We start from the raw sequence: 15,958 nt of genomic DNA on the forward strand, positions 1-15,958 counted from the left end.
ACAAGTGCTGACACATTCACTACTTCAGATTTTGAGACTCCAACTACCATAGATAGTTTGTCAACAATCCTGTCATCATCTTCAGATTCTGCTTTGAAAGGAACAGAGACCACCACCATAAATGTATCCCCAAGCTCTGGATTGACTTCTGACATCTCCTCCATCACCTCATCTACTGTTGAATTTACATCATTACCATCATCTGTAAGTTCTACGGACACATCAAGTGGAACAGTAGAAATGTCAACTACAGTTTTAACATCATCCAACTCACTATCCACTGAAACACTTGCAGAATCATCGGTCCCAAGTGATAGCATGTCCACATCCCTATCAGTTACTGAGACTTCAGCTATTACAGATGATTTGTCAACACTGTCAGCTTCTGCATTAACAGATGAATCCACTACAGATGTATCTTTAACATCTTCATTAAGCTCTGAAACACCTTCAATAATCTCAACTACTGTAGAATCTACATCAGTGGATTCCTCTTTTAGCCCTACTGACACATCCACTGGAACACTTGAGATCTCAACAGAAGCTACTTCACCCATAACAATATCCACTGGTGCAAACTCTGAAACGCCAGTCACAAGTGTTGATATTACAACATCATCAGTTGTTGAGACTTCAGCAAAAACAGATAGTTTATCGACAATCTTCTCAACATTGTCTGCTTCTGTTATATCAGATGAGACAACCACAAATGAATTTTCAAGTTCTGCAGTGACCTCTGAATCCAATTCACTGACTTCAAATATTGTTGAATCTACATCAGAATCATCGTCTATAAGTCCTACTGACATATCCAGTGCAGCAACAGAAAATTCAACTCCAGGTTTAACATCATCTCCTTCAGTTTCCACTGGAACAATTCTAGAATCAATAGCCACAAGTGCTGACACATTCACTACTTCAGATTTTGAGACTCCAACTACCATAGATAGTTTGTCAACAATCCTGTCATCATCTTCAGATTCTGCTTTGACAGGAACAGAGACCACCACCACAAATATATCCCCAAGCTCTGGATTGACTTCTGACATCTCCTCCATCACCTCATCTACTGTTGAATTTACATCATTACCATCATCTGTAAGTTCTACGGACACATCAAGTGGAACAGTAGAAATGTCAACTACAGTTTTAACATCATCCAACTCACTATCCACTGAAACACTTGCAGAATCATCGGTCCCAAGTGATAGCATGTCCACATCCCTATCAGTTACTGAGACTTCAGCTATTACAGATGATTTGTCAACACTGTCATCTTCTGCATTAACAGATGAATCCACTACAGATGTATCTTTAACATCTTCATTAACCTCTGAAACACCTTCAATAATCTCAACTACTGTAGAATCTAAATCAGTGGATTCCTCTTTTAGCCCTACTGACACATCCACTGGAACACTTGAGATCTCAACAGAAGCTACATCACCCATTACAATATCCACTGGTGCAAACTCTGAAACGCCAGTCACAAGTGTTGATATTACAACATCATCAGTTGTTGAGACTTCAGCAAAAGATAGTTTATCGACAATCTTCTCAACATTGTCTGCTTCTGTTATATCAGATGAGACAACCACAAATGAATTTTCAAGTTCTGCAGTGACCTCTGAATCCAATTCACTGACTTCAAATATTGTTGAATCTACATCAGAATCATCGTCTATAAGTCCTACTGACATATCCAGTGCAGTAACAGAAAATTCAACTCCAGGTTTAACATCATCTCCTTCAGTTTCCACTGGAACAATTCTAGAATCAATAGCCACAAGTGCTGACACATTCACTACTTCAGATTTTGAGACTCCAACTACCATAGATAGTTTGTCAACAATCCTGTCATCATCTTCAGATTCTGCTTTGACAGGAACAGAGACCACCACAAATATATCCCCAAGCTCTGGATTGACTTCTGACATCTCCTCCATCACCTCATCTACTGTTGAATTTACATCATTACCATCATCTGTAAGTTCTACGGACACATCAAGTGGAACAGTAGAAATGTCAACTACAGTTTTAACATCATCCAACTCACTATCCACTGAAACACTTGCAGAATCATCGGTCCCAAGTGATAGCATGTCCACATCCCTATCAGTTACTGAGACTTCAGCTATTACAGATGATTTGTCAACACTGTCATCTTCTGCATTAACAGATGAATCCACTACAGATGTATCTTTAACATCTTCATTAAGCTCTGAAACACCTTCAATAATCTCAACTACTGTAGAATCTAAATCAGTGGATTCCTCTTTTAGCCCTACTGACACATCCACTGGAACACTTGAGATCTCAACAGAAGCTACATCACCCATTACAATATCCACTGGTGCAAACTCTGAAACGCCAGTCACAAGTGTTGATATTACAACATCATCAGTTGTTGAGACTTCAGCAAAAGATAGTTTATCGACAATCTTCTCAACATTGTCTGCTTCTGTTATATCAGATGAGACAACCACAAATGAATTTTCAAGTTCTGCAGTGACCTCTGAATCCAATTCACTGACTTCAAATATTGTTGAATCTACATCAGAATCATCGTCTATAAGTCCTACTGACATATCCAGTGCAGTAACAGAAAATTCAACTCCAGGTTTAACATCATCTCCTTCAGTTTCCACTGGAACAATTCTAGAATCAATAGCCACAAGTGCTGACACATTCACTACTTCAGATTTTGAGACTCCAACTACCATAGATAGTTTGTCAACAATCCTGTCATCATCTTCAGATTCTGCTTTGACAGGAACAGAGACCACCACCACAAATGTATCCCCAAGCTCTGGATTGACTTCTGACATCTCCTCCATCACCTCATCTACTGTTGAATTTACATCATTACCATCATCTGTAAGTTCTACGGACACATCAAGTGGAACAGTAGAAATGTCAACTACAGTTTTAACATCATCCACCTCACTATCCACTGAAACACTTGCAGAATCATCGGTCCCAAGTGATAGCATGTCCACATCCCTATCAGTTACTGAGACTTCAGCTATTACAGATGATTTGTCAACACTGTCATCTTCTGCATTAACAGATGAATCCACTACAGATGTATCTTTAACATCTTCATTAAGCTCTGAAACACCTTCAATAATCTCAACTACTGTAGAATCTAAATCAGTGGATTCCTCTTTTAGCCCTACTGACACATCCACTGGAACACTTGAGATCTCAACAGAAGCTACATCACCCATTACAATATCCACTGGTGCAAACTCTGAAACGCCAGTCACAAGTGTTGATATTACAACATCATCAGTTGTTGAGACTTCAGCAAAAGATAGTTTATCGACAATCTTCTCAACATTGTCTGCTTCTGTTATATCAGATGAGACAACCACAAATGAATTTTCAAGTTCTGCAGTGACCTCTGAATCCAATTCACTGACTTCAAATATTGTTGAATCTACATCAGAATCATCGTCTATAAGTCCTACTGACATATCCAGTGCAGTAACAGAAAATTCAACTCCAGGTTTAACATCATCTCCTTCAGTTTCCACTGGAACAATTCTAGAATCAATAGCCACAAGTGCTGACACATTCACTACTTCAGATTTTGAGACTCCAACTACCATAGATAGTTTGTCAACAATCCTGTCATCATCTTCAGATTCTGCATTGACAGGAACAGAGACCACCAGCACAAATGTATCCCCAAGCTCTGCATTGACTTCTGACATCTCCTCCATCACTTCATCTACTGTTGAATTTACATCATTACCATCATCTGTAAGTTCTACGGACACATCAAGTGGAACAGTAGAAATGTCAACTCCAGTTTTAACATCATCCAACTCACTATCCACTGAAACACTTGCAGAATCATTGGTCACAAGTGATAGCATGTCCACATCCCTATCAGTTACTGAGACTTCAGCTATTACAGATGATTTGTCAACACTGTCATCTTCTGCATTAACAGATGAATCCACTACAGATGTATCTTTAACATCTTCATTAAGCTCTGAAATACCTTCAATAATCTCAACTACTGTAGAATCTAAATCAGTGGATTCCTCTTTTAGCCCTACTGACACATCCACTGGAACACTTGAGATCTCAACAGAAGCTACATCACCTATTACAATATCCACTGGTGCAAACTCTGAAACGCCAGTCACAAGTGTTGATATTACAACATCATCAGTTGTTGAGACTTCAGCAAAAGATAGTTTATCGACAATGTTCTCAACATTGTCTGCTTCTGTTATATCAGGTGAGACAACCACAAATGAATTTTCAAGTTCTTCAGTGACCTCTGAATCCAATTCACTGACTTCAAATATTGTTGAATCTACATCAGAATCATCGTCTGTAAGTCCTACTGACATATCCAGTGCAGTAACAGAAAATTCAACTCCAGGTTTGACATTGTCTCCTTCAGTTTCCACTGGAACAATTCTAGAATCAATAACCACAAGTGCTGACACATTCACTACTTCAGATTTTGAGACTCCAACTACCATAGATAGTTTGTCAACAATCCTGTTATCATCTTCAGATTCTGCTTTGACAGGAACAGAGACCACCACCACAAATGTATCTCCAAGCTCTGCATTGTCTTCTGACATCTCCTCCATCACTTCATCTACTGTTGAATTTACATCATTACCATCATCTGTAAGTTCTACGGACACATCAAGTGGAACAGTAGAAATGTCAACTCCAGTTTTAACATCATCCAACTCCCTATCCACTGAAACACCTGCAGAATCATTGGTCACAATTGCTAGCATGTCCACATCCCCAGATACTAAGACTCCACTTAGTACAGATGATTTTTCAACAATCTTGTCAACACTGTCTTCTTCTACATCAATAGATGATTCCACTACAGATGTATCTTTAACATCATTGTTAAGCTCTGAAACACCTTTAATGATCTCAACTACTGTAGAATCTACATCAGTGGATTCCTCTTTTACCCCTACTGACACATCCACTGGAACACTTGAGATCTCAACAGAAGCTACATCACCCATTACAATATCCACTGGTGCAAACTCTGAAACGCCAGTCACAAGTGTTGATATTACAACATCATCAGTTGTTGAGACTTCAGCAAAAGATAGTTTATCGACAATCTTCTCAACATTGTCTGCTTCTGTTATATCAGATGAGACAACCACAAATGAATTTTCAAGTTCTGCAGTGACCTCTGAATCCAATTCACTGACTTCAAATATTGTTGAATCTACATCAGAATCATCGTCTATAAGTCCTACTGACATATCCAGTGCAGTAACAGAAAATTCAACTCCAGGTTTAACATCATCTCCTTCAGTTTCCACTGGAACAATTCTAGAATCAATAGCCACAAGTGCTGACACATTCACTACTTCAGATTTTGAGACTCCAACTACCATAGATAGTTTGTCAACAATCCTGTCATCATCTTCAGATTCTGCATTGACAGGAACAGAGACCACCAGCACAAATGTATCCCCAAGCTCTGCATTGACTTCTGACATCTCCTCCATCACTTCATCTACTGTTGAATTTACATCATTACCATCATCTGTAAGTTCTACGGACACATCAAGTGGAACAGTAGAAATGTCAACTCCAGTTTTAACATCATCCAACTCACTATCCACTGAAACACTTGCAGAATCATTGGTCACAAGTGATAGCATGTCCACATACCTATCAGTTACTGAGACTTCAGCTATTACAGATGATTTGTCAACACTGTCATCTTCTGCATTAACAGATGAATCCACTACAGATGTATCTTTAACATCTTCATTAAGCTCTGAAATACCTTCAATAATCTCAACTACTGTAGAATCTAAATCAGTGGATTCCTCTTTTAGCCCTCCTGACACATCCACTGGAACACTTGAGATCTCAACAGAAGCTACATCACCCATTACAATATCCACTGGTGCAAACTCTGAAACGCCAGTCACAAGTGTTGATATTACAACATCATCAGTTGTTGAGACTTCAGCAAAAGATAGTTTATCGACAATGTTCTCAACATTGTCTGCTTCTGTTATATCAGGTGAGACAACCACAAATGAATTTTCAAGTTCTGCAGTGACCTCTGAATCCAATTCACTGACTTCAAATATTGTTGAATCTACATCAGAATCATCGTCTGTAAGTCCTACTGACATATCCAGTGCAGTAACAGAAAATTCAACTCCAGGTTTGACATCGTCTCCTTCAGTTTCCACTGGAACAATTCTAGAATCAATAACCACAAGTGCTGACACATTCACTACTTCAGATTTTGAGACTCCAACTACCATAGATAGTTTGTCAACAATCCTGTTATCATCTTCAGATTCTGCTTTGACAGGAACAGAGACCACCACCACAAATGTATCTCCAAGCTCTGCATTGACTTCTGACATCTCCTCCATCACTTCATCTACTGTTGAATTTACATCATTACCATCATCTGTAAGTTCTACGGACACATCAAGTGGAACAGTAGAAATGTCAACTCCAGTTTTAACATCATCCAACTCACTATCCACTGAAACATCTGCAGAATCATTGGTCACAATTGCTAGCATGTCCACATCCCCAGATACTAAGACTCCACTTAGTACAGATGATTTTTCAACAATCTTGTCAACACTGTCTTCTTCTACATCAATAGATGATTCCACTACAGATGTATCTTTAACATCATTGTTAAGCTCTGAAACACCTTTAATGATCTCAACTACTGTAGAATCTACATCAGTGGATTCCTCTTTTACCCCTACTGACACATCCACTGGAACTCTTGAGATCTCAACAGAAGCTACATCATCCATTTCAATATCCACTGGTCCAAACTCTGAAACTCCAGCTACAAGTGTTGATATTACAACATCATTAGTTGTTGAGACTTCAACAAAAACAGATAGTTTATCGACAATCTTCTCAACATTGTCTGCTTCTGTTATATCAGATGAGACAACCACAAATGAATTTTCAAGTTCTTCAGCGACCTCTGAATTCTTTTCAGTGACTTCAAATATTGTTAAATCTACAACAGTATCATCATCTGTAAGTCCTACTGACATATCCAGTGCAGTAACAGAAATCTCAACTCCAGGTTTGACATCATCTCCTTCAGTTTCCACTGGAACAATTCTAGAATCAATAGCCACAAGTGCTGACACATTCACTACTTCAGATTTTGAGACTCCAACTACCATAGATAGTTTGTCAACAATCCTGTCATCATCTTCAGATTCTGCTTTGACAGGAACAGAGACCACCAGCACAAATGTATCCCCAAGCTCTGGATTGACTTCTGAAATCTCCTCCATCACCTCACCGAATTTTGAATTTACATCATTGTCTTCATCTGTAAGTCCTACGGACACATCAAGTGGAACAGTAGAAATGTCAACTCCAGTTTTAACATCATCCACCTCAATATCCAATGGAACACTTGTAGAATCATTGGTCACAAGTGCTGGTATGTCCACATCCCCATATATTGAGACTTCAACAATTACAGATAATTTGTCAACAATCTTCTCAACACTGTCATTTTCTGTTTTAACAGATTATTCCTCTAAAGATGTATCACAAACCTCGTCATTGAACTCTGAAACACCTTTAGTGATCTCAACTACTGTAGGATCTATTTCAGTGACCTCCCCTTTTAGCCCTACTGATACATCCACTGGAAGACTTGAGAGCTCAACAAGTGCTGACACATTAAAGACTTCAGATGTTGAGACTCCAACTACTATAGAAAGTTTGTCAACAATCTCCTCAGAAGCTTCAGTTTCTGCATTTACAGGAACAGAGACCACTACCACAAATGTTTACCAAAGCTCTGCACTAACTTCTGAAATCTCCTTAATATCCTCAACAATTATTGAATCAACATCATTGTCATCATCTGTAAGTCCTATGGACACATCAAGTGGAGCAATAGAAATGTCAACTCCAGTTTTAACATCTTCCACCTCAATATCCACTGGAACACTTGTAGAATCATTGGCCACAAGTGCTGGCATGTCCACATCCCCAGTTATTGAGACTTCAGCAGTTACAGATAATTTGTCAACAATCTTGTCAACACTGTCGTCTTCTGCATTAACAGATTATTCTACTACAGATGTATCTCAAACTTCGTCATTGAACTCTGAATCACCTTTACTGATCTCAACTACTGTAGGATTTACTTCAGTGACCTCCCCTTTTAGCTCTACTGACACATCCACTGGAACACTTGAGAGCTCAACAAGTGCTGACACATTAAAAACTTCAGATGTTAAGACTCCAACTACTACAGAAAGCTTCTCAACAATCTACTCAGCAGCTTCAGATTCTGCTTTTACAGGTACAGAGACCACCACCACCACAAATGTATCCCCAAGCTCTGCATTAACGTCTGAAATCTCCTCAATCCCCTCAACAATTATTAAATCAACCTCATTGTCTTCATTTGTAAGCCCTACTGAAGTTTTCAATCAAACAGCAGAAACATCAGGTCAAGTTTTAACATCTCCCACCTCCATTTCTACTGGAACAGTTCCCAAAACACTGGTCACAAGTGCTAATACTTTAATGTCCTCGGTTATTGAGACTTCAGCTATTACAGAGAGATTATCAACAATCCACTCAACACCTTTAAGCTCTACATTGCCAACAGAAACATCTCAAGTAACTTCAAAAGTTGAATCCACATCAGTGTCATCTTCTTTAAATCCTACTGCTTTAGTCAGTGGAACAGTTCTGAAATCAACTCCAGGTTTTACTACACAATCAACACTATCAAATGCATCTACGACAGGACAGAATTCCACTAGTTTAGCCCAGCCTACAACTACAAATATATCAAATATCAGTACTCTACCAAGCCCTACAGAATCTGCTAACATAACTCAAAAGTTAACAACAACTCTGGAAGACACAACCAATACAATTGACATTACCAGAATGATAACTAGCACCCCTACTTCACCTGGTGGTGCAAACACAGAAGTACAATCAACAGTATCAACAGTATCAAGAACAAGTATGATAGAGCAAAGTCTCTCTAGTACAACCCTGCCTACATCTACAATTATAACAAACACCAATAATCCTACAAGTAGCCAATATTCTACTAATGTCAGTCAGAGTATAATTACAACGGCAGAAGCTATTGCTGGTACATTTGGTACAAACAATACCATAGTGTCTACAACATCTACTGTACAATCCACAGCCTCAACACCGTCTACAGCAGATCAAAGTTCCCCTAACACCACACAGTCTAGTACAGAGTCCACTAGCACAATCCTGTCTACAACTACAAATATAACAGCAGCCAATACTGCTACAAGTAGCCAATATTCTACTAATGTCAGTCAGAGTATAATTACAACGGCAGAAGCTACTGTTGGTACAACTGGTACAAGCAATACTATAGTGTCTACAACATCTACTGTCCAATCAACAGAATCAACACCACCTACAGCAGATCAAAGTACCCCTAACACCACACAGTCTAGTACAGAGTCCACTAGCACAACCCTGCCTACAACTACAAATATAACAGCAGCCAATACTCCTACAAGTAGCCAATATTCTACTAATGTCAGTCAGAGTATAATTACAACGGCAGAAGCTGTTGCTGTTACAACTGGTACAAACAATACCACAGTGTCTACAACATCTACTGTCCAGTCAACAGCATCAACACCGTCTACAGCAGATCAAAGTACCCCTAACACCACACAGTCTAGTACAGAGTCCACTAGCACAACCCTGCCTACAACTATAAATATAACAGCAGCCAATACTCCTACAAGTAGCCAATATTCTACTAATGTCAGTCAGAGTATAATTACAACGGCAGAAGCTACTGTTGGTACAACTGGTACAAACAATACCACAGTGTCTACAACATCTACTGTCCAATCAACAGAATCAACACCGTCTACAGCAGATCAAAGTACCCCTAACACCACACAGTCTAGTACAGAGTCTACTACTACTACAAATAATACAACTGTCACTACTCCTACAAGTGTCACTCCTTCTGTGGCCAACAGTCAAACTTCTAACACATCTCAGACTACTTTTGCAACTAGTACAGGCAACAACAGCACCTTAACTATATCATCAACTACCACCCCTACAACTTCTAGTGTTGGAGTAACTAATGCAACAAGTTCAAACAATACTGAGCAGCCAACAATATCAAGCACAACGACATCCACACAGACAGAGACTTCTACAACCAACACAACAACAGCAGCAGCAGCAGCTTTTACCTCAACTACATCTGCAAATAACTCCAATACTGTACAAAGTACAACCGTGAAAAGCTCGAATGCAACTACAGCTACCACATCCAGCACAACTACCGTCACTTCAACTACCAGGACAACTGTAACAACAACAACACGTCCAAACCCTACTTCAACATCAACGACACCTTCAATCTGTGGTAAGTTACTATAGAAGGGAGACGGTTCCTGGGACTAGGGTGAGAATCTGCTTATTCCCTGTGAATATCATTTATGCAATGAGGATCTCAGTTTGGGTTGAACAAAACTAATTTGGCAGATTTAATAGCGAAGTTTTTAAAGTTGTACATGCTTACTGCATATCATTCAAAAATGGAAAAAAGTGATAAAATTATATAAACTCAATCAAGCTTAATAAAGAAGTTAACTATCTCTACCTAGAGCACAGGATATAGACTATTTCACAATTTATTGCAGTAGTATATGCAGGTCTGCTCTGCCATGCTAGATTTGAAGAATTACAAATTTGCTGTAAAAACTTAGTAGTTGTAGTTTCATCTTTAAGCAAAATAATTACTAAGGACACACAATTAATTTAAAAATATACAGCGAAGGTTGGTGTGATTTATTGCCAATCTTTAATTTCCCATCATGATTAAAAATATCTTCGAACTTAGCATTCCAATGGAACCAATGGAAAAGTGTTCTTATTAGTCAAATCAAGGCATATTTTTAAATAATAATGGCCATATCGCCATCAGTTGACCATGATAGAAGACTCGCCATTACATTTCCTAGAAATGGAGTCTGATTGAGATTAAAGAGCCCTAAGAGCTTTAAACTTAGCCCCGAATGTCTATCAAAATAGAAAATACTTGTTTAAAAGTTAAAATGTTCATGTCAAAAAGAAAACAAAGAAACAAAATACTAGACTCAGCCTTATAAACTAAATACTTTATATTGCACTAATATTAGTCGTCAATCCGAACCTAAATTATCCAGAATTCAAGTCTAATAATTCTCACCATCTACAACTGTCATGAGACCGAAAAGATCTTCGATCTTGTTCTTTAAATTCTAAAAATGTATCACTTCACCAGATTAAATTATACCCAGTGAGAATTTTCCTACTCTCAGGAAATCTTGATACATCCCACCCTGTCTTACAGTGCCCCCCCCCCCCCGCCGGGCCAAATTATTGTGAAAAATGGCCGAATGACTGACTGGCTCTACCTTTCATGACAGTAATATGAATAATAGCTCTATGAAGTACAAACTGTGTTCAAAGTTTTCATACAGTGTAATAGCCATATAATGGAATTATATCTATATTATTATATTTGCAGAAAGCGCCTCTGTTTCTATACAACTAATCAATGTCACCAGCGATGTGATTTTAATCAAGTTGATCAAACAAGGAGCATTATCCAACGCTATGTACACCGTGAGACTGTCTAAAGGCACGAGCACCGTAACGGTTATCACTACATCCGAATCAAGAGTGAACTTCACAAATCTCCTTCCATTAATTCAGTATCAAATATCAGTCCAACAAAATTCCTGTCCTCAGAAAGGGAACTACACCACTGCGGTCTGGACAAGTAAGTACAATGTGTCTATAAACAGAAAAATCAACATAGTTTATATTATTTTATTTCCATATGCACATAATCTAGTCTTACATGACGTGATCTGGTTGTTTGGCCTAATTAGCTAAAGGATCAGATCTGGCTGTATTTGCATCAGTAGAGAATAACTTAAAACTCTTCATAACCGTTCCCATTGTTTTAATTATACATTTATGCATATGCTGGGTAGAATACCCAAGACTGACACTGAGAAGCTTCAAATAGGGTGGAACAGTTTGTCTTTGTAGATGGGTTCTAATATCCACACTATGCACTGAATATAAATTGGGTAAACATTGACTGATAGGGTGTCCTCGTGAATGGAACTCACCCAAAAAATTAATGCTTCTTAAATGGAATAACTTTTACGCTTATGCGTTAATATGTTTACAACAAAAAATCTTGACATATGAATAATTTTACAGGATATATTTTAAACCTTCAGAGAACCCCCTATTATTGAAAGCTTTCATGCAGAGAAATATTTTTCTCTTCGACAGTTCATGATATTTGCCTATTTCAGCTCCCCATGAAGAGGGCAAGTTTTGTTTAGAAAGTACTTATGCAGATAGTAAGTCAACACTCACAGCTTATTCTTCAGGATGTAAACCGTTTATTTTCTAAAGCCTTGTTCACATAGTGAGTAGCACAAAGAGTTTTGCCAAGATACAGGTTCACTAAAGCTGAAATAAATCAAAGAGAGAACGTAGAAAAATAAATTTGCACCAAGAAATAATAAATCCTGGTAAATACATCAATTGTCGTGCTCACAAAGGAGAAGTCGGTGAGAGGGAACATTCCTCCCAAATTCCAGCAGTCAGGATGAAAGTCCTGACTGAAGAGACCTGGGACAGTCCATTAAAATTGGGACTGTCCCGCCTATCTCGGGGCAGCTGTTAAGTATGCAATTGCTAAATGCTAATATCCGATTGGTTGCAGTGGGTTACAGCTCACGCTTGAAATTTGCACAAGCCCTAATATTATAAAGGGTAACATTATTTTATATAAATCCTGTTAACTAAAACTATTCTAAGAAATCTAATAAAAATCTAATAAAATCTAATAAAAAGTAAAAATGTAATATACGTATTTAGAAATGAACTAAGTGGAAATTAATAGCATTAGTAAGTGTTAAACTCTCATTGGCTAGAAGTGTGTAGCTGGCAGGAAGCCAGCTCAGGTAGTATTACAGTATGTGACCTTTCCAATGTTCGCTGGTGCTGGTAGCAATTGATTGATGACAATTGTTCTTTTTCCACTCTACGGACACCCCCGCCACCCAGCCTGCTTGTTTACATTTCCCACTAACGTTTGGTACGCTTTGTCGCTTGTACCTATCCCACTCATTCAAACACAGCACGGAAAATTCAGCTTGGTGTGATAGACCAAGGACAATGTTTGGAGTATGGTTTGAAAATAAAGTGTTATTATTAATATTATATATATATTGATGGCTGTGTAAAGCACGAGAATCAGGGTGCGTAGAACTGGATTCCCTCTAGTTAGCTGGAGTAAAACATGACCTGGCGAACAACAGCTAAAACACATTTAAAGAACTATTTACGGATGTATCAACTGTCATCAGCAGCAGCAGCTATTTATATAGCGCCACTAATTCCGCAGCGCTGTACAGAGAACGCACTCACATCAGTCCCTGCCCCATTGGAGCTTACAGTCTAATTTCCCTAACATACACACTCACACACACAGAAAGAGGCTAGGGTCAATTTGGTAGCAGCCAATTAACCTACCAGCATATTTTGGGAGTGTGGGAGGAAACTGGAGCACCTGGAGGAAACCCACGCAAACACGGGGAGAACATACAAACTCCCAGGGCCTGATTATCCAATAGGCTGACTAGGGCGCTAGACTTTAGAGGGGGGGAACAATTTTTGGGGCGCAAAATTGTGACAGGGAGAGATATAAACTAAAATAAATTTTACAATATCTGAGATTAGTTCAAGATAAAAAAAAATCATGAAAGAAAAATGTAGTGAGGTTTTTAATCTTCCCGTATTCCCATGGTGAATGCTGAAGACAATGAGTGGAATCTTGAGGATAAGCGAGTAGGAGAGACAAGTAGGGTGACTGGAGAAGGCGCGACAGCTCCACCCCCTCTACCTTCATATCTTCACCCTCAGTAGCGCTCATTTATGCCTCCATTCTGATATACATTCCGATTTTGCTGAAAATAAAATAAGTGAGAAAAATTTCTGTGACCATTTTAAAAAGATGAGTGGAGCTGAGTTTTAAAAAACACGGGAACATAAACATTGATGGTGGTGAAGAAAACAGAATTTTACATTAAGGATGGGTTCATTTTTACCTACCAGGTAATATCCTGCCTTGGAAAGGGAGGGGACGCTACAAGCGTATTAGCCTGCCTGAAACCTTAATCATGTCCTGCAAACTCCACACAGATAAGGCCATGGTCAGGAATCGAACTCATGACCCCAGTGCTGTGAGGCGGAAGTGCTAACCACTGAGCCACCGTGCTGTCCATCTAACTGCATGTTTGACTGTGATCTAACTCTCATTTCTAACCCGCTCTTTTCTCTGTCATCTCAACAGCTGCAAGAGTATTCGCTGCTCAAATCAGGGTTACAAATCAGGAATATAAACCTGGATACGGAAATAAAAACGATCCCGCCTTCCAGGACTTTGAGAAAAATTTTGTCATTGAGGTGAGAACAGTCAAAAAGTGTATTTCCTGAGAAGGGGTTTTGTTTGTTTTTGATCTGGGGAGTTGGGGCACAGTGAGAGAGAAAGAGAAACTTGGAAGATAATATTTGAAAAAGTTGATGCATGTACCAATATTGCACTGATAGTACCGGACCGCACTGGGTGTTAGTAGGTTTTTTGCCTATCCTAGTATACAGCTCTAGGACTATACGATATTACAGAGGTACCTGATGAATACACAGTGTGTGTGTGTGTGTTTTTCTTTTCAAAATAGAAATTTAACTTTTATAAAGGTTACACAGAAAGATAAATATTTGCCGGCAAGAATCAATACTGTGAGCTTATGATTCACTCATGTACAATATGTTTACTCTCTATCATGAAAGTAACTTTATAGGTGTGTAAATGTATTTCCTCCTTTGGAGTTTTGCCAAATAATGATGTCATCTTAATTCTATGTAGATATTCATAAAGCAATCAATGAGATAAACTGAGTTAGAGCCATAGGTCTCTGTTCTCCTAGGCAGATGCCATTTGTAAGAGCTCAAGGAAAATTCAGAGCACTGAACCGTCTTTGTTTCGAGAGCTGTGATTGGATGACTACCTAACCATCCACTGTGTACTCTCAACACAAGAGAGCTGTCAGAAAAACAAAGGGTCGCAGTGGTACTTATCGTTAGGATAGCTACAACAGAAGAAAAGGCTTTATAAATACTTTATTTGGGGGGGGGGGGTATCGTCAACATTTTTTCGATATGTTTTTATTTTTGTAAATATATTTTAATCTGTGTTTAGCTAGTTTTTTTTATTTATTTTGTCTTTCAATAAATGGAACTTAAAGTCACAATCTGGGTTACACTGCGCATTTCCCCTCAGACTTTCCCCCGGCAAAATGGTACGTTAACCCTTATCACAGAGGAAGCTGCGTATCCCTAATCTAATGATCATTTCAAAACAGATCAATAAGTGCCGATACAGAATAAGTCTTTATCGCTACATATTAATAACCAAAAGCCCTGTTATATGACAGAGGAACAGCACTGGCTTGTCTGATATTACTTTTAAATGTCAGTGAATTGGAGACTATACTAATAATGTCTAATTACTGTGCTAATCGTTGTTACTTTTTAATGTACTTTTCAGTTACTAAAGTTCCTGAGCGCCCTTTTGCAAAACTTGATCAACTCCGGCCAAATGCGCGTCGTTTTAATAAGCCTGAAAGCAGGGAGTGTCATTGTGGATTATGAAATTGTTACCAACGTCAATGATAATTTTACGGTGGCGAATGTGGCAGCGGATTTCACAGATGCACTGAACCAAAGCACCGCCCTCATAATAGATCCAAAATCGTATGTTTTCCAAGGTATGTCGCCATTTCTTTGTGTTATAATTAATGTAGAAAGAGTTGAT

The 15,958-nt window shown here is 38.6% G+C and overlaps 1 protein-coding gene across 2 annotated transcripts in view; it reads left to right on the forward strand.

Moving 5' to 3' along the window:
- LOC142139577 (uncharacterized) overlaps nt 1–15,958 on the forward strand; it is a 38,865-nt gene that overhangs the window by 8,477 nt on the left and 14,430 nt on the right. Inside the window, exons 1-4 of one of the 2 annotated variants that reach the window (XM_075197298.1) lie at nt 1,982–10,438; nt 11,585–11,839; nt 14,438–14,550; nt 15,692–15,911. In XM_075197298.1, the coding sequence (XP_075053399.1) occupies nt 2,023–10,438; nt 11,585–11,839; nt 14,438–14,550; nt 15,692–15,911 (9,004 nt within the window). In that variant the 5' untranslated portion in view covers nt 1,982–2,022. Of the gene's footprint in view, nt 1–1,981; nt 10,439–11,584; nt 11,840–14,437; nt 14,551–15,691; nt 15,912–15,958 lie in introns of those variants that run through there. The other variant, XM_075197299.1, reaches the window with a different exon arrangement.

The sequence above is a fragment of the Mixophyes fleayi genome, chromosome 2 (assembly GCF_038048845.1).
Source record: "Mixophyes fleayi isolate aMixFle1 chromosome 2, aMixFle1.hap1, whole genome shotgun sequence".
NCBI classification, from domain to species: Eukaryota; Metazoa; Chordata; class Amphibia; order Anura; family Limnodynastidae; genus Mixophyes; species Mixophyes fleayi.